We start from the raw sequence: 20,171 nt of genomic DNA on the forward strand, positions 1-20,171 counted from the left end.
TGCCACCCGGGGAAAGCAGAATGGCACCTCTGCCACCCAGGGAAAGCAGAATGGCACCGCCGCCACCCGGGGAAAGCAGAATGGCACCGCCGCCACCCGGGGAAAGCAGAATTGCACCGCCGCCACCCAGGGAAAGCAGAATGGCACCGCCGCCACCCAGGGAAAGCAGAATGGCACCTCTGCCACCCAGGGAAAGCAGAATGGCACCGCCGCCACCCGGGGAAAGCAGAATGGCACCTCTGCCACCCAGGGAAAGCAGAATGGCACCGCCGCCACCCAGGGAAAGCAGAATGGCACCGCCGCCACCCAGGGAAAGCAGAAAGCAGGGAATAAGAAGAAAGCGACTTACACGGGGCGTAGAACATGACCAGCACCGATGGGTGATCCTGCACAAACTGATCAAAGTCCGCCTCTGTCAGGTGATGGACGGCGCTGTCCTGCTCCGACCACGGCACTTCCGGCTGCTCAGGCGCTGGAGGCTGAGGGCTGAAATAATAGTGGAGCAGTGCATGGGTTAATCCAGTACAGACGGGTATCACTGGCACCGCACATCGAAAATAGCAAAGCCCAAGCAGCAGCTGCCGCCGATATCGTAACCTGTCTATTCCACCTACCTCCAGCCCCGGAGCCTGCACCTACCGCCGCCCCCTCCAGCCCCGGAGCCTGCACCTACCGCCGACCGCTCCAGCCCCGGAGCCTCCGCCCACCGCCGCCCCCTCCAGCCCCGGAGCCTGCACCTACCGCCGACCGCTCCAGCCCCGGAGCCTGCACCTACCGCCGACCGCTCCAGCCCCGGAGCCTCCGCCGCCCCCTCCAGCCCCGGAGCCTCCACCCACCGCCGACCCCTCCAGCACTGATATAGATGCCATTAATGTAACTGTACTCACTTTTTCAGCCAGTCTGCGATGTCTTTGGCCGTGGCTCCGTACTTTTCAAAATTAAACTTGTACTTTCCTTTTCTGAAAATAAATGGAAAAAAATAAAGAAGTATTTATGAGAGAAGAAGAGGCTGCGAGCGCAGGACAAACACGGTGTGTGGAGAACTGAACTGGCAGAGTTCACACTCGTAGTGAAAGGGCCGTAAGCGCAGGTCATTCCCCCAGTGCAGGGGCTGTGTATGCTGTGGGTGCAGGTCATTCCCCCAGTGCAGGGGCTGTGTATGCTGTGGGTGCAGGTCATTCCCCCAGTGCAGGGGCCGTGTATGCTGTGGGTGCAGGTCATTCCCCCAGTGCAGGGGCCGTGTATGCTGTGGGTGCAGGTCATTCCCCCAGTGCAGGGGCTGTGTACGCTGTGGGTGCAGGTCATTCCCCCAGTGCAGGGGCTGTGTATGCTGTGGGTGCAGGTCATTCCCCCAGTGCAGGGGCTGTGTATGCTGTGGGTGCAGGTCATTCCCCCAGTGCAGGGGCCGTGTATGCTGTGGGTGCAGGTCATTCCCCCAGTGCAGGGGCTGTGTATGCTGTGGGTGCAGGTCATTCCCCCAGTGCAGGGGCTGTGTATGCTGTGGGTGCAGGTCATTCCCCCAGTGCAGGGGCTGTGTATGCTGTGGGTGCAGGTCATTCCCCCAGTGCAGGGGCTGTGTATGCTGTGGGTGCAGGTCATTCCCCCAGTGCAGGGGCCGTGTATGCTGTGGGTGCAGGTCATTCCCCCAGTGCAGGGGCCGTGTATGCTGTGGGTGCAGGTCATTCCCCCAGTGCAGGGGCAGTGTATGCTGTGGGTGCAGGTCATTCCCCCAGTGCAGGGGCCGTGTATGCTGTGGGTGCAGGTCATTCCCCCAGTGCAGGGGCTGTGTATGCTGTGGGTGCAGGTCATTCCCCCAGTGCAGGGGCTGTGTATGCTGTGGGTGCAGGTCATTCCCCCAGTGCAGGGGCTGTCTACGCTGTGGGTGCAGGTCATTCCCCCAGTGCAGGGGCTGTGTACGCTGTGGGTGCAGGTCATTTCCCCAGTGCAGGGGCTGTGTATGCTGTGGGTGCAGGTCATTCCCCCAGTGCAGGGGCCGTGTATGCTGTGGGTGCAGGTCATTCCCCCAGTGCAGGGGCTGTGTACGCTGTGGGTGCAGGTCATTCCCCCAGTGCAGGGGCGGTGTATGCTGTGGGTGCAGGTCATTCCCCCAGTGCAGGGGCTGTGTATGCTGTGGGTGCAGGTCATTCCCCCAGTGCAGGGGCTGTCTACGCTGTGGGTGCAGGTCATTCCCCCAGTGCAGGGGCTGTGTATGCTGTGGGTGCAGGTTATTCCCCCAGTGCAGGGGCTGTGTACGCTGTGGGTGCAGGTCATTCCCCCAGTGCAGGGGCTGTGTACGCTGTGGGTGCAGGTCATTCCCCCAGTGCAGGGGCTGTGTATGCTGTGGGTGCAGGTCATTCCCCCAGTGCAGGGGCTGTGTACGCTGTGGGTGCAGGTCATTTTCCCAGTGCAGGGGCTGTGTATGCTGTGGGTGCAGGTTATTCCCCCAGTGCAGGGGCTGTGTACGCTGTGGGTGCAGGTCATTCCCCCAGTGCAGGGGCTGTGTACGCTGTGGGTGCAGGTCATTCCCCCAGTGCAGGGGCCGTGTATGCTGTGGGTGCAGGTCATTCCCCCAGTGCAGGGGCTATGTATGCTGTGGGTGCAGGTCATTCCCCCAGTGCAGGGGCTGTGTATGCTGTGGGTGCAGGTCATTCCCCCAGTGCAGGGGCTATGTATGCTGTGGGTGCAGGTCATTCCCCCAGTGCAGGGGCTCTGTACGCTGTGGGTGCAGGTCATTTCCCCAGTGCAGGGGCTGTCTACGCTGTGGGTGCAGGTCATTTCCCCAGTGCAGGGGCTGTCTACGCTGTGGGTGCAGGTCATTCCCCCAGTGCAGGGGCCGTGTATGCTGTGGGTGCAGGTTATTCCCCCAGTGCAGGGGCTGTGTACGCTGTGGGTGCAGGTCATTCCCCCAGTGCAGGGGCTGTGTATGCAGTGGGTGCAGGTCATTCCCCCAGTGCAGGGGCTGTGTACGCTGTGGGTGCAGGTCATTCCCCCAGTGCAGGGGCCGTGTATGCAGTGGGTGCAGGTCATTCCCCAAGTGCAGGGGCCGTGTATGCAGTGGGTGCAGGTCATTCCCCCAGTGCAGGGGCTGTGTATGCTGTGGGTGCAGGTCATTCCCCCAGTGCAGGGGCGGTGTATGCTGTGGGTGCAGGTCATTCCCGCAGTGCAGGGGCCGTGTATGCTGTGGGTGCAGGTCATTCCCCCAGTGCAGGGGCCGTGTATGCTGTGGGTGCAGGTCATTCCCCCAGTGCAGGGGCAGTGTATGCTGTGGGTGCAGGTCATTCCCCCAGTGCAGGGGCCGTGTATGCTGTGGGTGCAGGTCATTCCCCCAGTGCAGGGGCCGTGTATGCTGTGGGTGCAGGTCATTCCCCCAGTGCAGGGGCCGTGTATGCTGTGGGTGCAGGTTATTCCCCCAGTGCAGGGGCTGTGTATGCTGTGGGTGCAGGTTATTCCCCCAGTGCAGGGGCGGTGTATGCTGTGGGTGCAGGTCATTCCCCCAGTGCAGGGGCTGTGTATGCTGTGGGTGCAGGTCATTCCCCCAGTGCAGGGGCTGTGTATGCTGTGGGTGCAGGTCATTCCCCCAGTGCAGGGGCCGTGTATGCAGTGGGTGCAGGTCATTCCCCCAGTGCAGGGGCCGTGTATGCTGTGGGTGCAGGTCATTCCCCCAGTGCAGGGGCCGTGTATGCTGTGGGTGCAGGTCATTCCCCCAGTGCAGGGGCCGTGTATGCTGTGGGTGCAGGTCATTCCCCCAGTGCAGGGGCTATGTATGCTGTGGGTGCAGGTCATTCCCCCAGTGCAGGGGCCGTGTATGCTGTGGGTGCAGGTCATTCCCCCAGTGCAGGGGCCGTGTATGCTGTGGGTGCAGGTCATTCCCCCAGTGCAGGGGCCGTGTATGCTGTGGGTGCAGGTCATTCCCCCAGTGCAGGGGCCGTGTATGCTGTGGGTGCAGGTCATTCCCCCAGTGCAGGGGCCGTGTATGCTGTGGGTGCAGGTCATTCCCCCAGTGCAGGGGCCGTGTATGCTGTGGGTGCAGGTCATTCCCCCAGTGCAGGGGCCGTGTATGCTGTGGGTGCAGGTCATTCCCCCAGTGCAGGGGCTATGTATGCTGTGGGTGCAGGTCATTCCCCCAGTGCAGGGGCTGTGTATGCAGTGGGTGCAGGTCATTCCCCCAGTGCAGGGGCCGTGTATGCTGTGGGTGCAGGTCATTCCCCCAGTGCAGGGGCCGTGTATGCTGTGGGTGCAGGTCATTCCCCCAGTGCAGGGGCTGCGTATGCTGTGGGTGCAGGTCATTCCCCCAGTGCAGGGGCTGTGTACGCTGTGGGTGCAGGTCATTCCCCCAGTGCAGGGGCTGTGTATGCTGTGGGTGCAGGTCATTCCCCCAGTGCAGGGGCCGTGTACGCTGTGGGTGCAGGTCATTCCCCCAGTGCAGGGGCTGTGTACGCTGTGGGTGCAGGTCATTCCCCCAGTGCAGGGGCTGTGTACGCTGTGGGTGCAGGTCATTCCCCCAGTGCAGGGGCTGTGTATGCTGTGGGTGCAGGTCATTCCCCCAGTGCAGGGGCTGTGTATGCTGTGGATGCAGGTCATTCCCCCAGTGCAGGGGCCGTGTATGCTGTGGGTGCAGGTCATTTCCCCAGTGCAGGGGCTGTGTACGCTGTGGGTGCAGGTCATTTCCCCAGTGCAGGGGCTGTGTATGCTGTGGGTGCAGGTCATTCCCCCAGTGCAGGGGTTAGCAGCGCAGATCATTTTCACACACATTTAGGGAGCACTTACTCGAAGTACAGCACGGTGGGGTACCCCTTCACACTGTATTCTTCCTTCAGCCTCTCAAACTCTGGAGGGAAGACGTTCATCCCGGCCAGGACCTGCAGGAGGAGAGGACACTCGGGGTCAGATCTATATTCTGTGACCTCCGATCATTTATTATCAATTCCAAGACCTCTGCATAATTACAATGTATTGGTGCTGGCAATCCTCGGTGTGTCGCCACCTATAGCCCCGTGTCACCTCTGACAGATGGCGGTGTGATATCACTGGCGCCTCTGTCTGCTTCTGGTGTGGCCGTCGGCCCGGCTGCCAGCGCCCGGTCACGTCAGCTTCTCTACCCCTGTCAGAGGACATCAGTGCCCATAGCGAGAGGCGGCACCGCTGGGTACAGCCTCATACGTGCCCCGATACTGAATACCCCATACCAATACTGTAACCCCGGGCGAGCGGAGCACAATCCCCAGCACAACATGGCCGCTCCGCAGAGTACTCACATAGCCGCCCTTCAGATCGGAGGCCGCCTGCTGGTACGCTGGCATCAGCCGCTTACACACCCCGCACCCTGCACAAAGGAAGGAGACAATGAGAAAGATGGAGAGAGGCGGAGGAGTGGGGGGGGGGGGGGGGAAGAGGGAGAGGAGGAGGAGTGGGGGGGGAAGAGGGAGAGGCGGAGGAGTAGGGGGGGGTGAAGAGGGAGAGGCGGAGGAGCGGGGGGAGGGGGGGGGAAGAGGGAGAGGAGCGGGGGAAGAGGGAGAGGAGGTGGAGTGGGGTAGTGGAGAGAAGCAGGAGGAGACAAAAGGCGTATATAAAAGGCAGAAGAGGAGTCGGGGGAGTGTTACACAGGAGAGAGGAGAGCACAGGCAGAAGAGAGAGAGAGGAGAGCACAGGCAGAAGAGAGAGAGAGGAAAGCACAGGCAGAAGAGAGAGAGAGGAGAGCACAGGCAGAAGAGAGAGAGAGGAGAGCACAGGCAGAAGAGAGAGAGAGGAGAGCACAGGCAGAAGAGAGAGAGAGGAGAGCACAGGCAGAAGAGAGAGAGAGGAAAGCACAGGCAGAAGAGAGAGAGAGGAAGCACAGGCAGAAGAGAGAGAGAGGAAGCACAGGCAGAAGAGAGAGAGAGGAGAGCACAGGCAGAAGAGAGAGAGAGGAGAGCACAGGCAGAAGAGAGAGAGAGGAAAGCACAGGCAGAAGAGAGAGAGAGGAAGCACAGGCAGAAGAGAGAGAGAGGAGAGCACAGGCAGAAGAGAGAGAGAGGAGAGCACAGGCAGAAGAGAGAGAGAGGAGAGCACAGGCAGAAGAGAGAGAGAGGAGAGCACAGGCAGAAGAGAGAGAGAGGAGAGCACAGGCAGAAGAGAGAGAGAGGAGAGCACAGGCAGAAGAGAGAGAGAGGAGAGCACAGGCAGAAGAGAGAGAGAGGAGAGCACAGGCAGAAGAGAGAGAGAGGAGAGCACAGGCAGAAGAGAGAGAGAGGAGAGCACAGGCAGAGGAGAGCACAGGCAGAGGAGAGCACAGGCAGAGGAGAGCACAGGCAGAGGAGAGCACAGGCAGAGGAGAGCACAGGCAGAGGAGAGCACAGGCAGAGGAGAGCACAGGCAGAGGAGAGCACAGGCAGAGGAGAGCACAGGCAGAGGAGAGCACAGGCAGAGGAGAGCACAGGCAGAGGAGAGCACAGGCAGAGGAGAGCACAGGCAGAGGAGAGCACAGGCAGAGGAGAGCACAGGCAGAGGAGAGCACAGGCAGAGGAGAGCACAGGCAGAGGAGAGCACAGGCAGAGGAGAGCACAGGCAGAGGAGAGCACAGGCAGAGGAGAGCACAGGCAGAGGAGAGCACAGGCAGAGGAGAGCACAGGTAGAGGAGAGAGGAGAGCACAGGTAGAGGAGAGCACAGGCAGAGGAGAGAGGAGAGCACAGGCAGAGGAGAGCACAGGCAGAGGAGAGCACAGGCAGAGGAGAGCACAGGCAGAGGAGAGCACAGGCAGAGGAGAGCACAGGCAGAGGAGAGCACAGGCAGAGGAGAGCACAGGCAGAGGAGAGCACAGGCAGAGGAGAGCACAGGCAGAGGAGAGCACAGGCAGAGGAGAGCACAGGCAGAGGAGAGCACAGGCAGAGGAGAGCACAGGCAGAGGAGAGCACAGGTAGAGGAGAGAGGAGAGCACAGGTAGAGGAGAGCACAGAGACCGCAGAGCTCTATACCGGGAGCAGCAGAGACAATATATTGGCAGCACATTGCTGAGGACGGCAGCAGCACTCACACGGGGCATAGAACATCACCAGCAGGGGGCGATCTTCCTTCTTTAGAAGCTTCCGGAAATCCTTCTCACTATCGAGGTGCACAATGTCTTTGGCGTCTGGATTCTCCTCCCACAGCGGCGCCCCCTCTGGATCCTTCAGGAAAGCCACCATGGACTGCGGGAAGGAGGAACACAATACAGAGAGGTCTCGGGATAATTCTGGGGGGACTGGGTCCAGCGCTCTCCTCACAAGGAGCTGTCACCCCGATCTCGAGGAATCGGCCATGACCCGGGAACGTGGTGCCCGGAGACACACGACCCTTACCTTGTACGTGGCCGGTCTGTTGTACTCCGTGTGGAACGCTCCATCCCTACAAGACAAGGCTAAATGTAAGCGCTGAGGGATCAGGCTCTCCATCATGCTTTACACTGCAGCTGCACTTATTGGCTGATATGTGTAAGTGCACAGAGATCAAGGGGGAGGAGACTCAGTAAAAGAAGGCAAGATGAGGGCGGGCGTTACATTAAGGGGTGGAGTCACCACCAGGGGGAGGAGTCAGAGCGGCGGTCATTACACAGAGCACACATGCACTGACTTGTAGTGCAGCAGCTCCACGCCGCCCGGCTTCACACCGGGGTCCACCTTCATCTTCTTACACAGTTTCCTGCTCTCCGAGTCACTGGAAATAATGAAAAGAAAGATAAACATGAAGACCCCAAATCACTTCACGGGCGAGACCCTCGTCTCATCCAGAGCTGCATTCACTGCACCTCCACACACCCATCAAGGTCAATTATTATGTCACGACTCTAATTACTGAATAGGATAACTGAAGTGAGCACTAATATATATATATATATATATATATATATATATATATATATATATATATATATATATATATATATATATATATATATATATATATATATATATATATATATATATATATATATATATATATATATATATATATATATATATATATATATGAGTGCAAGCCAAAAATACATACCATATATAAGAATATGGACCCCAATATAGAGATATGCCTTGACGAGGTTTTGGGGCTCAGTTACATTGATCAATGCGATTGCTAAATATCTCCTTTTTCCTAATATTCATGGCAGGTATGCAATTCATTATTCACATGTTCAAATTAGCAAGTAGCATTTTTCATTGTATATTCCAATATTTGTCCATATGCTTGAGGCATTATACCATTATCTAAGCTTGATGTGCAGCCTTATTCTTATATATAGTATGTATTTTTGGCTTGCACTCATAATATATATATTAGTGCTCACTTCAGTTATCCTATTCAGTTATATGTAGTTTTTTTCTGAATGTGAACACAGCTCCGCCCCTTTCGGCCATGTTTTTTCCATCTCCTATATAAGAAAGTCCTTAGTTACCCCTCTCCACCCATAGCAGTTTTTAATTGCAATGAGATGACACACAGTTAGGGTCACAAAGCTAGGGACCCCAATATAGAGATATGCCTTGACGAGGCCTTGGGGCTCAGTTACATTGATCAATGCGATTGCTAAATATCTCCTTTTTCCTAATATTCATGGCAGGTATGCAATTCATTATTCACATGTTCAAATTAGCAAGTAGCATTTTTCATTGTATATTCCAATATTTGTCCATATGCTTGAGGCATTATACCATTATCTAAGCTTGATGTGCAGCCTTATTCTTATATATAGTATGTATTTTTGGCTTGCACTCATAATATATATATTAGTGCTCACTTCAGTTATCCTATTCAGTTATATGTAGTTTTTTTCTGAATGTGAACACAGCTCCGCCCCTTTCGGCCATGTTTTTTCCATCTCCTATATAAGAAAGTCCTTAGTTACCCCTCTCCACCCATAGCAGTTTTTAATTGCAATGAGATGACACACAGTTAGGGTCACAAAGCTAGGGACCCCAATATAGAGATATGCCTTGACGAGGCCTTGGGGCTCAGTTACATTGATCAATGCGATTGCTAAATATCTCCTTTTTCCTAATATTCATGGCAGGTATGCAATTCATTATTCACATGTTCAAATTAGCAAGTAGCATTTTTCATTGTATATTCCAATATTTGTCCATATGCTTGAGGCATTATACTATTATCTAAGTTTGATGTGCAGCCTTATTCTTATATACTACATCCAGAGCTGCATCCAAAAGTGTGCAGGCGTCCGGATCACAGACGGCGGGACCTCACAGTGTCCGGCCTGCATGATGCCACATATAGGGTTAATATCCGGTGTTACAGCAGCAATCAAAGGATTATGAATGCAGCTCTGGATGTGACCAGAGTACAAGATACAATGTAACCTCACACGCCCAAGAACCGATGCCCGCGAGAAGCATAAACACAGCTGATGCCCGCGAGAAGCATACACACGGCCGATGCCCATACACACGGCCGATGCCCATACACACGGCCGATGCCCATACACACGGCCGATGCCCATACACACGGCCGATGCCCGCGAGAAGCATACACACAGCCGATGCCCGCGAGAAGCATACACACGGCCGATGCCCATACACACGGCCGATGCCCATACACACGGCCGATGCCCATACACACGGCCGATGCCCATACACACGGCCGATGCCCATACACACGGCCGATGCCCGCGAGAAGCATACACACAGCCGATGCCCGCGAGAAGCATACACACAGCCGATGCCCGCGAGAAGCATACACACAGCCGATGCCCGCGAGAAGCATACACACAGCCGATGCCCGCACACACGGCCGATGCCCACGAGAAGCATACACACCGCCGATGCCCATACACACCGCCGACGCCCATACACACCGCCGACGCCCATACACAGAGAGGGAGATACTGGCGATCAATGCTGCACACAGAGGCCGGACTCGTACCCGCAGTCAATCCACGATACAGTGGCTCTGCCCCGAACATCCTGCGCCACATCCGACAGCAACTTCAGCTGACGCTCCGCAGCCGAGCCTGCAAAACACCGAACACAAAACAGACTGACCAGAGCATCACCGGGGCTGTGGAGAGGCTACCCAAATCCTCCAGCGCCACAAGTCCCTCGTAGAGTGTAAACCCTTAGTTTCCCTCCGCTCTCTATAATGACACATCTGCAGATGTGTCTACATGGAGTGCAGAGAGAAAAACCTGCAGATGTGTCTGTATAGAGAGTGGAGGGAAAAACCTGCAGATGTGTCTGTATAGAGAGTGGAGGGAAAAACCTCCAGATGTGTCTGTATAGAGAGTGGAGGGAAAAACCTGCAGATGTGTCTGTATGGAGTCGGAGGGGAAAAACCTGCAGATGTGTCTATATGGAGTGCGGAGGGAAAAACCTGCAGATGTGTCTGTATAGCGAGTGGAGGGAAAAACCTGCAGATGTGTCTGTATAGAGTGGAGGGGAAAACCTGCAGATGTGTCTGTATAGAGTGGAGGGGAAAACCTGCAGATGTGTCTGTATAGAGAGCGGAGGAAACCACCACGGTTACTTACCGGTAGCCATTTTTTCCAGAACGGCGGTCTCCCATCAAGGACAGGAAACCAACTGACGAAGGGGAGAAGTACCGCCCTTTTATTCAGAATGGTTTCCTGTCCTCGCTGGGCAGATTCCTCTCTCACGTGGTGCTGTCATGGGTGAGGGGAAAAACCTGCAGATGTGTCTGTATAGAGAGTGAAGGGAAAAACCTACAAATGTGTCTGTATAGAGAGTGAAGGGAAAAACCTGCAAATGTGTCTGTATAGAGAGTGGGACCGCACTTGTCTATTCTTGGGATTTGCAGACCTCACCCTTTGCATGCAGCTTTTCCTTGGTTTTGCAGCCTGCGCTGGTCCCTGCACCCGCTCATTATCGCCCGCTCCTGACCTCACCTGACTTGGAGTAAAGCACCAGCACGTTATTGCGCGTGCGCAGCAGTTTCTTGAAGTCCTTGTGGTCACTGATTTTTTCGATGAGCGGAGATAGTTTTAATGCCAGGAGGATGGAAGGAAAGACGATCTGTAAGGAGAAGAAAGACACGATGAGACGCTGCAGCCGCTGCACACGTGTCAGCCCTCACTGCAGCGCTAGTATATTACCCTACACAAAAGCGCAATGGTTACTACAGGAGGGGCTGATATCAGTCACATATGTAATGTCTGGGGTTATATCAGCACTGGAGCGTTATAAGAGGGGCTGATATCAGTCACATATGTAATGTCTGGGGTTATATCAGCACTGGAGCATTATAAGAGGGGCTGATATCAGTCACATATGTAATGTCTGGAGGTTATATCAGCACTGGAGCGTTATAAGAGGGGCGGATATCAGTCACATATGTAATGTCTGGGGTTATATCAGCACTGGAGCATTATAAGAGGGGCTGATATCAGTCACATATGTAATGTCTGGGGTTATATCAGCACTGGAGCATTATAAGAGGGACTGATATCAGTCACATATGTAATGTCTGGGGTTATATCAGCACTGGAGCGTTATAAGAGGGGCTGATATCAGTCACATATGTAATGTCTGGGGTTATATCAGCACTGGAGCATTATAAGAGGGGCTGATATCAGTCACATATGTAATGTCTGGGGTTATATCAGCACTGGAGCATTATAAGAGGAGCTGATATCAGTCACATATGTAATGTCTGGAGGTTATATCAGCACTGGAGCGTTATAAGAGGGGCTGATATCAGTCACATGTGTAATGTCTGGGGTTATATCAGCACTGGAGCATTATAAGAGGAGCTGATATCAGTCACATATGTAATGTCTGGGGTTATATCAGCACTGGAGCATTATAAGAGGGGCTGATATCAGTCACATATGTAATGTCTGGGGTTATATCATCACTGGAGCGTTATAAGAGGGGCTGATATCAGTCACATATGTAATGTCTGGGGTTATATCAGTACTGGAGCATTATAAGAGGAGCTGATATCAGTCACATATGTAATGTCTGGGGTTATATCAGCACTGGAGCATTATAAGAGGGGCTGATATCAGTCACATATGTAATGTCTGGGGTTATATCAGCACTGGAGCATTATAAGAGGGGCTAATATCAGTCACATATGTAATGTCTGGAGTTATATCAGTACTGGAGCATTATAAGAGGAGCTGATATCAGTCACATATGTAATGTCTGGGGTTATATCAGCACTGGAGCATTATAAGAGGGGCTAATATCAGTCACATATGTAATGTCTGGAGTTATATCAGTACTGGAGCATTATAAGAGGAGCTGATATCAGTCACATATGTAATGTCTGGAGGTTATATCAGCACTGGAGCGTTATAAGAGGGGCTGATATCAGTCACATATGTAATGTCTGGGGTTATATCAGCACTGGAGCATTATAAGAGGGGCTGATATCAGTCACATATGTAATGTCTGGAGGTTATATCAGCACTGGAGCATTATAAGAGGGGGCCGATATCAGTCACATATGTAATGTCTGGGGTTATATCAGCACTGGAGCATTATAAGAGGGGCTGATATCAGTCACATGTGTAATGTCTGGGGTTATATCAGCACTGGAGCATTATAAGAGGGGCTGATATCAGTCACATATGTAATGTCTGGGGTTATATCAGCACTGGAGTGTTATAAGAGGGGCTGATATCAGTCACATGTGTAATGTCTGGGGTTATATCAGCACTGGAGCGTTATAAGAGGGGCTGATATCAGTCACATATGTAATATCTGGAGGTTATATCAGCACTGGAGCGTTATAAGAGGAGCTGATATCAGTCACATGTGTAATATCTGGAGGTTATATCAGCACTGGAGCATTATAAGAGGAGCTGATATCAGTCACATATGTAATGTCTGGGGTTATATCAGCACTGGAGCATTATAAGAGGGGCTGATATCAGTCACATATGTAATGTCTGGGGTTATATCAGCGCTGGAGCGTTATAAGAGGGGCTGATATCAGTCACATATGTAATGTCTGGGGGTTATATCAGCACTGGAGCATTATAAGAGGGGCTGATATCAGTCACATATGTAATGTCTGGGGTTATATCAGCACTGGAGCATTATAAGAGGGGCTGATATCAGTCACATATGTAATGTCTGGGGTTATATCAGCATTGGAGCATTATAAGAGGGGCTGATATCAGTCACATATGTAATGTCTGGAGGTTATATCAGCACTGGAGCATTATAAGAGGAGCTGATATCAGTCACATATGTAATGTCTGGGGTTATATCAGTGCTGGAGCGTTATAAGAGGGGCGGATATCAGTCACATATGTAATGTCTGGGGTTATATCAGTGCTGGAGCATTATAAGAGGGGCTGATATCAGTCACATATGTAATGTCTGGAGGTTATATCAGCGCTGGAGCATTATAAGAGGGGCTGATATCAGTCACATATGTAATGTCTGGGGTTATATCAGCACTGGAGCATTATAAGAGGGGCTGATATCAGTCACATATGTAATGTCTGGAGGTTATATCAGCACTGGAGCGTTATAAGAGGGGCGGATATCAGTCACATATGTAATGTCTGGGGTTATATCAGCACTGGAGCATTATAAGAGGGGCTGATATCAGTCATATATGTAATGTCTGGGGTTATATCAGCACTGGAGCATTATAAGAGGGGCTGATATCAGTCACATATGTAATGTCTGGGGTTATATCAGCACTGGAGCATTATAAGAGGGGCTGATATCAGTCACATATGTAATGTCTGGGGTTATATCAGTACTGGAGCATTATAAGAGGGGCTGATATCAGTCACATATGTAATGTCTGGGGTTATATCAGCACTGGAGCATTATAAGAGGGGCTGATATCAGTCACATATGTAATGTCTGGGGTTATATCAGCACTGGAGCGTTATAAGAGGGGCTGATATCAGTCACATATGTAATGTCTGGGGTTATATCAGCACTGGAGCGTTATACGAGGGGCTGATATCAGTCACATATGTAATGTCTGGGGTTATATCAGCACTGGAGCATTATAAGAAGGGCTGATATCAGTCACATATGTAATGTCTGGGGTTATATCAGCACTGGAGCATTATATGAGGGGCTGATATCAGTCACATATGTAATGTATGATGGTTATATCAGCACTGGAGCATTATAAGAGGGGCTGATATCAGTCACATATGTAATATCTGGGGTTATATCAGCACTGGAGCATTATAAGAGGGGTTGATGTCAGTCACATGTAATGTCTGGGGTTATATCAGCACTGGAGCATTATAAGAGGAGCTGATATCAGTCACATATGTAATGTCTGGGGTTATATCAGCACTGGAGCATTATAAGAGGGGCTGATATCAGTCACATATGTAATATCTGGGGTTATATCAGCACTGGAGCGTTATACGAGGGGCTGATATCAGTCACATATGTAATGTCTGGGGTTATATCAGCACTGGAGTGTTATAAGAGGGGAGGATATCAGTCACATATGTAATGTCTGGGGATATATCAGCACTGGAGCATTATAAGAGGGGCTGATATCAGTCACATATGTAATGTCTGGGGTTATATCAGCACTGGAGCATTATATGAGGGGCTGATATCAGTCACATATGTAATGTCTGGGGTTATATCAGCACTGGAGCATTATAAGAGGAGCTGATATCAGTCACATATGTAATGTCTGGGGTTATATCAGCACTGGAGCATTATAAGAGGGGCTGATATCAGTCACATATGTAATGTCTGGAGGTTATATCAGCACTGGAGCATTATATGAGGGGCTGATATCAGTCACATATGTAATGTCTGGGGTTATATCAGCACTGGAGCATTATAAGAGGAGCTGATATCAGTCACATATGTAATGTCTGGGATTATATCAGCACTGGAGCATTATAAGAGGGGCTGATATCAGTCACATATGTAATATCTGGGGTTATATCAGCACTGGAGCATTATAAGAGGGGTTGATATCAGTCACATATGTAATGTCTGGGGTTATATCAGCACTGGAGCATTATAAGAGGAGCTGATATCAGTCACATATGTAATGTCTGGGGTTATATGAGCACTGGAGCATTATAAGAGGGGCTGATATCAGTCACATATGTAATGTCTGGAGGTTATATCAGCACTGGAGCATTATAAGAGGAGCTGATATCAGTCACATATGTAATGTCTGGGGTTATATCAGCACTGGAGCATTATAAGAGGGGCTGATATCAGTCACATATGTAATGTCTGGGTTATATCAGCACTGGAGCGTTATAAGAGGGGCTGATATCAGTCACATATGTAATGTCTGGGGTTATATCAGCACTGGAGCATTATAAGAGGGGCTGATATCAGTCACATATGTAATGTCTGGGGTTATATCATCACTGGAGCGTTATAAGAGGGGCTGATATCAGTCACATATGTAATGTCTGGGGTTATATCAGTACTGGAGCATTATAAGAGGAGCTGATATCAGTCACATATGTAATGTCTGGGGTTATATCAGCACTGGAGCATTATAAGAGGGGCTAATATCAGTCACATATGTAATGTCTGGAGTTATATCAGTACTGGAGCATTATAAGAGGAGCTGATATCAGTCACATATGTAATGTCTGGGGTTATATCAGCACTGGAGCATTATAAGAGGGGCTGATATCAGTCACATATGTAATGTCTGGAGGTTATATCAGCACTGGAGCATTATAAGAGGGGGCCGATATCAGTCACATATGTAATGTCTGGGGTTATATCAGCACTGGAGCATTATAAGAGGGGCTGATATCAGTCACATATGTAATGTCTGGGGTTATATCAGCACTGGAGCGTTATACGAGGGGCTGATATCAGTCACATATGTAATGTCTGGGGTTATATCAGCACTGGAGCATTATAAGAGGGGCTGATATCAGTCACATATGTAATGTCTGGGGTTATATCAGCGCTGGAGCGTTATAAGAGGGGCTGATATCAGTCACATATGTAATGTCTGGGGGTTATATCAGCACTGGAGCATTATAAGAGGGGCTGATATCAGTCACATATGTAATGTCTGGGGTTATATCAGCACTGGAGCATTATAAGAGGGGCTGATATCAGTCACATATGTAATGTCTGGGGTTATATGAGCACTGGAGCATTATAAGAGGAGCGGATATCAGTCACATATGTAATGTCTGGAGGTTATATCAGCACTGGAGCATTATAAGAGGAGCGGATATCAGTCACATATGTAATGTCTGGGGTTATATCAGTGCTGGAGCGTTAAAAGAGGGGCGGATATCAGTCACATATGTAATGTCTGGGGTTATATCAGTGCTGGAGCGTTATAAGAGGGGCGGATATCAGTCACATATGTAATGTCTGGGGTTATATCAGCACTGGAGCATTATAAGAGGGGCTGATATCAGTCACATATGTAATGTCTGGAGGTTATATCAGCAATGGAGCATTATAAGAGGGGCTGATATCAGTCACATATGTAATGTCTGGGGTTATATCAGCACTGGAGCATTATAAGAGGGGCTGATATCAGTCACATATGTAATGTCTGGAGGTTATATCAGCACTGGAGCGTTATAAGAGGGGCGGATATCAGTCACATATGTAATGTCTGGGGTTATATCAGCACTGGAGCATTATAAGAGGGGCTGATATCAGTCATATATGTAATGTCTGGGGTTATATCAGCACTGGAGCATTATAAGAGGGGCTGATATCAGTCACATATGTAATGTCTGGGGTTATATCAGCACTGGAGCATTATAAGAGGGGCTGATATCAGTCACATAAAATGTCTGGGGTTATATCAGTACTGGAGCATTATAAGAGGGGCTGATATCAGTCACATATGTAATGTCTGGGGTTATATCAGCACTGGAGCGTTATAAGAGGGGCTGATATCAGTCACATATGTAATGTCTGGGGTTATATCAGCACTGGAGCGTTATACGAGGGGCTGATATCAGTCACATATGTAATGTCTGGGGTTATATCAGCACTGGAGCATTATAAGAAGGGCTGATATCAGTCACATATGTAATGTCTGGGGTTATATCAGCACTGGAGCATTATATGAGGGGCTGATATCAGTCACATATGTAATGTATGATGGTTATATCAGCACTGGAGCATTATAAGAGGAGCTGATATCAGTCACATATGTAATGTCTGGGGTTATATCAGCACTGGAGCATTATAAGAGGGGCTGATATCAGTCACATATGTAATATCTGGGGTTATATCAGCACTGGAGCGTTATAAGAGGGGCTGATATCAGTCACATATGTAATGTCTGGGGTTATATCAGCACTGGAGCATTATAAGAGGGGCGGATATCAGTCACATATGTAATGTCTGGGGATATATCAGCACTGGAGCATTATAAGAGGGGCTGATATCAGTCACATATGTAATGTCTGGGGTTATATCAGCACTGGAGCATTATATGAGGGGCTGATATCAGTCACATATGTAATGTCTGGGGTTATATCAGCACTGGAGCATTATAAGAGGAGCTGATATCAGTCACATATGTAATGTCTGGGGTTATATCAGCACTGGAGCGTTATAAGAGGGGCTAATATCAGTCACATATGTAATGTCTGGGGTTATATCAGCACTGGAGTGTTATAAGAGGGGCGGATATCAGTCACATATGTAATGTCTGGGGATATATCAGCACTGGAGCATTATAAGAGGGGCTGATATCAGTTACATATGTAATGTCTGGGTTATATCAGCACTGGAGCATTATAAGAGGGGCTCATATCAGTCACATATGTAATGTCTGGGGTTATATTAGCACTGGAGCATTATAAGAGGAGCTGATATCAGTCACATATGTAATGTCTGGGGTTATATGAGCACTGGAGCATTATAAGAGGGGCTGATATCAGTCACATATGTAATGTCTGGGGTTATATCAGCACTGGAGCATTATAAGAGGGGCTGATATCAGTCACATATGTAATGTCTGGAGGTTATATCAGCACTGGAGCATTATATGAGGGGCTGATATCAGTCACATATGTAATGTCTGGGGTTATATCAGCACTGGAGCATTATAAGAGGAGCTGATATCAGTCACATATGTAATGTCTGGGATTATATCAGCACTGGAGCATTATAAGAGGGGCTGATATCAGTCACATATGTAATGTCTGGGGTTATATCAGCACTGGAGCATTATAAGAGGAGCTGATATCAGTCACATATGTAATGTCTGGGGTTATATCAGCACTGGAGCATTATAAGAGGGGCTGATATCAGTCACATATGTAATGTCTGGGGTTATATCAGCACTGGAGCATTATAAGAGGAGCTGATATCAGTCACATATGTAATGTCTGGGGTTATATCAGCACTGGAGCATTATAAGAGGGGCTGATATCAGTCACATATGTAATATCTGGGGTTATATCAGCACTGGAGCATTATAAGAGGGGCTGATATCAGTCACATATGTTATGTCTGGGGTTATATCAGCACTGGAGCGTTATAAGAGGGGCTGATATCAGTCACATATGTTATGTCTGGGGTTATATCAGCACTGGAGCGTTATAAGAGGAGCTGATATCAGTCACATATGTAATGTCTGGGGTTATATCAACACTGGAGCGTTATAAGAGGGGCTGATATCAGTCACATATGTAATGTCTGGGGTTATATCAGCACTGGAGCGTTATAAGAGGGGCTGATATCAGTCACATATGTAATGTCTGGGGTTATATCAGCACTGGAGCATTATAAGAGGAGCTGATATCAGTCACATATGTAATGTCTGGGGTTATATCAGCACTGGAGAGTTATAAGAGGGGCTGATATCAGTCACATATGTAATGTCTGAGGTTATATCAGCACTGGAGCATTATAAGAGGGGCTGATATCAGTCACATATGTAATGTCTGGGGTTATATCAGCACTGGAGCATTATAAGAGGGGCTGATATCAGTCACATATGTAATGTCTGGGGTTATATCAGCACTGGAATGGCAGGAGCATTACTGGGGGGCGGCAGTAGAATTACTTTTAGTGTTACTCGCTGTCTGACGGAGACAAAGTGCACTGGGTGTGAAGATCTTTTGTTATTTAACCCTTGATTTGCTGACAGTGACAGATGACGGCATTGTGTCGGATCCTCGGATAATGAGACTTTCTATTACTTCTTATGTACTTTGTGTTCTACACTCGGCTTTCTCTTCTGCTCGCGGTCTCGGGGTGTGGGGACAGTCACTGACCAGCAGCTGAGCTCAGATTCCCGCGTCTGTGCTTTGTTACAATGTATTAGTGTAAGTAGCAGTGATCAGGAGAGGAGGAATGGAGGATTGTTACTGACACACTGTAACAAACCCTGTGTGACCAGGAGGCAAATGTAAATGTCCATGTAACTTTCAGCAAGCAGAGATCTTGTCATAGGTCTGGAATAGAAAGGAACTGCAGACGTAGCAGGTGTTTGTGTGGATGCTCCGCTGGCCCAGGAGCTGACACTCTAACCGTATGTATTGCAGGTGTTTGTGCGGGTGCTCTGCTGGCCCAGGAGCTGACACTCTATCCGTATGTACTGCAGGTGTTTGTGCGGATGCTCCGCTGGCCCAGGAGCTGACACTCTAACCGTATGTATTGCAGGTGTTTGTGCGGATGCTCCGCTGGCCCAGGAGCTGACACTCTATCCGTATGTACTGCAGGTGTTTGTGCGGATGCTCTGCTGGCCCAGGAGCTGACACTCTATCCGTATGTACTGCAGGTGTTTGTGTGGATGCTCCGCTGGCCCAGGAGCTGACACTCTACCCGTATGTATTGCAGGTGTTTGTGCGGGTGCTCCGCTGGCCCAGGAGCTGACACTCTATCCGTATGTACTGCAGGTGTTTGTGTGGATGCTCTGCTGGCCCAGGAGCTGACACTCTATCCGTATGTATTGCAGGTGTTTGTGCGGATGCTCTGCTGGCCCAGGAGCTGACACTCTATCCGTATGTACTGCAAGTGTTTGTGCGGGTGCTCTGCTGGCCCAGGAGCTGACACTCTATCCGTATGTATTGCAGGTGTTTGTGCGGGTGCTCCGCTGGCCCAGGAGCTGACACTCTAACCGTATGTATTGCAGGTGTTTGTGCGGGTGCTCTGCTGGCCCAGGAGCTGACACTCTATCCGTATGTACTGCAGGTGTTTGTGCGGATGCTCCGCTGGCCCAGGAGCTGACACTCTAACCGTATGTATTGCAGGTGTTTGTGCGGATGCTCCGCTGG

General features: G+C 50.2%; 1 protein-coding gene across 1 annotated transcript in view; it reads right to left on the bottom strand.

Moving 5' to 3' along the window:
• PDIA5 (protein disulfide isomerase family A member 5) overlaps positions 1-20,171 on the bottom strand; it is a 56,011-nt gene that overhangs the window by 24,540 nt on the left and 11,300 nt on the right. The window contains exons 2-10 of the mRNA XM_075317011.1: positions 10,866-10,992; positions 9,887-9,974; positions 7,586-7,669; positions 7,315-7,360; positions 7,011-7,164; positions 5,256-5,323; positions 4,768-4,859; positions 888-959; positions 350-486 (exon numbers count right to left, since the gene is read on the bottom strand). Coding sequence (XP_075173126.1) covers positions 350-486; positions 888-959; positions 4,768-4,859; positions 5,256-5,323; positions 7,011-7,164; positions 7,315-7,360; positions 7,586-7,669; positions 9,887-9,974; positions 10,866-10,992 — 868 coding nt within the window. The remainder of the gene's footprint in view (positions 1-349; positions 487-887; positions 960-4,767; positions 4,860-5,255; positions 5,324-7,010; positions 7,165-7,314; positions 7,361-7,585; positions 7,670-9,886; positions 9,975-10,865; positions 10,993-20,171) is intronic.

The sequence above is a fragment of the Anomaloglossus baeobatrachus genome, chromosome 7 (assembly GCF_048569485.1).
Source record: "Anomaloglossus baeobatrachus isolate aAnoBae1 chromosome 7, aAnoBae1.hap1, whole genome shotgun sequence".
Classification (NCBI taxonomy): Eukaryota; Metazoa; Chordata; class Amphibia; order Anura; family Aromobatidae; genus Anomaloglossus; species Anomaloglossus baeobatrachus.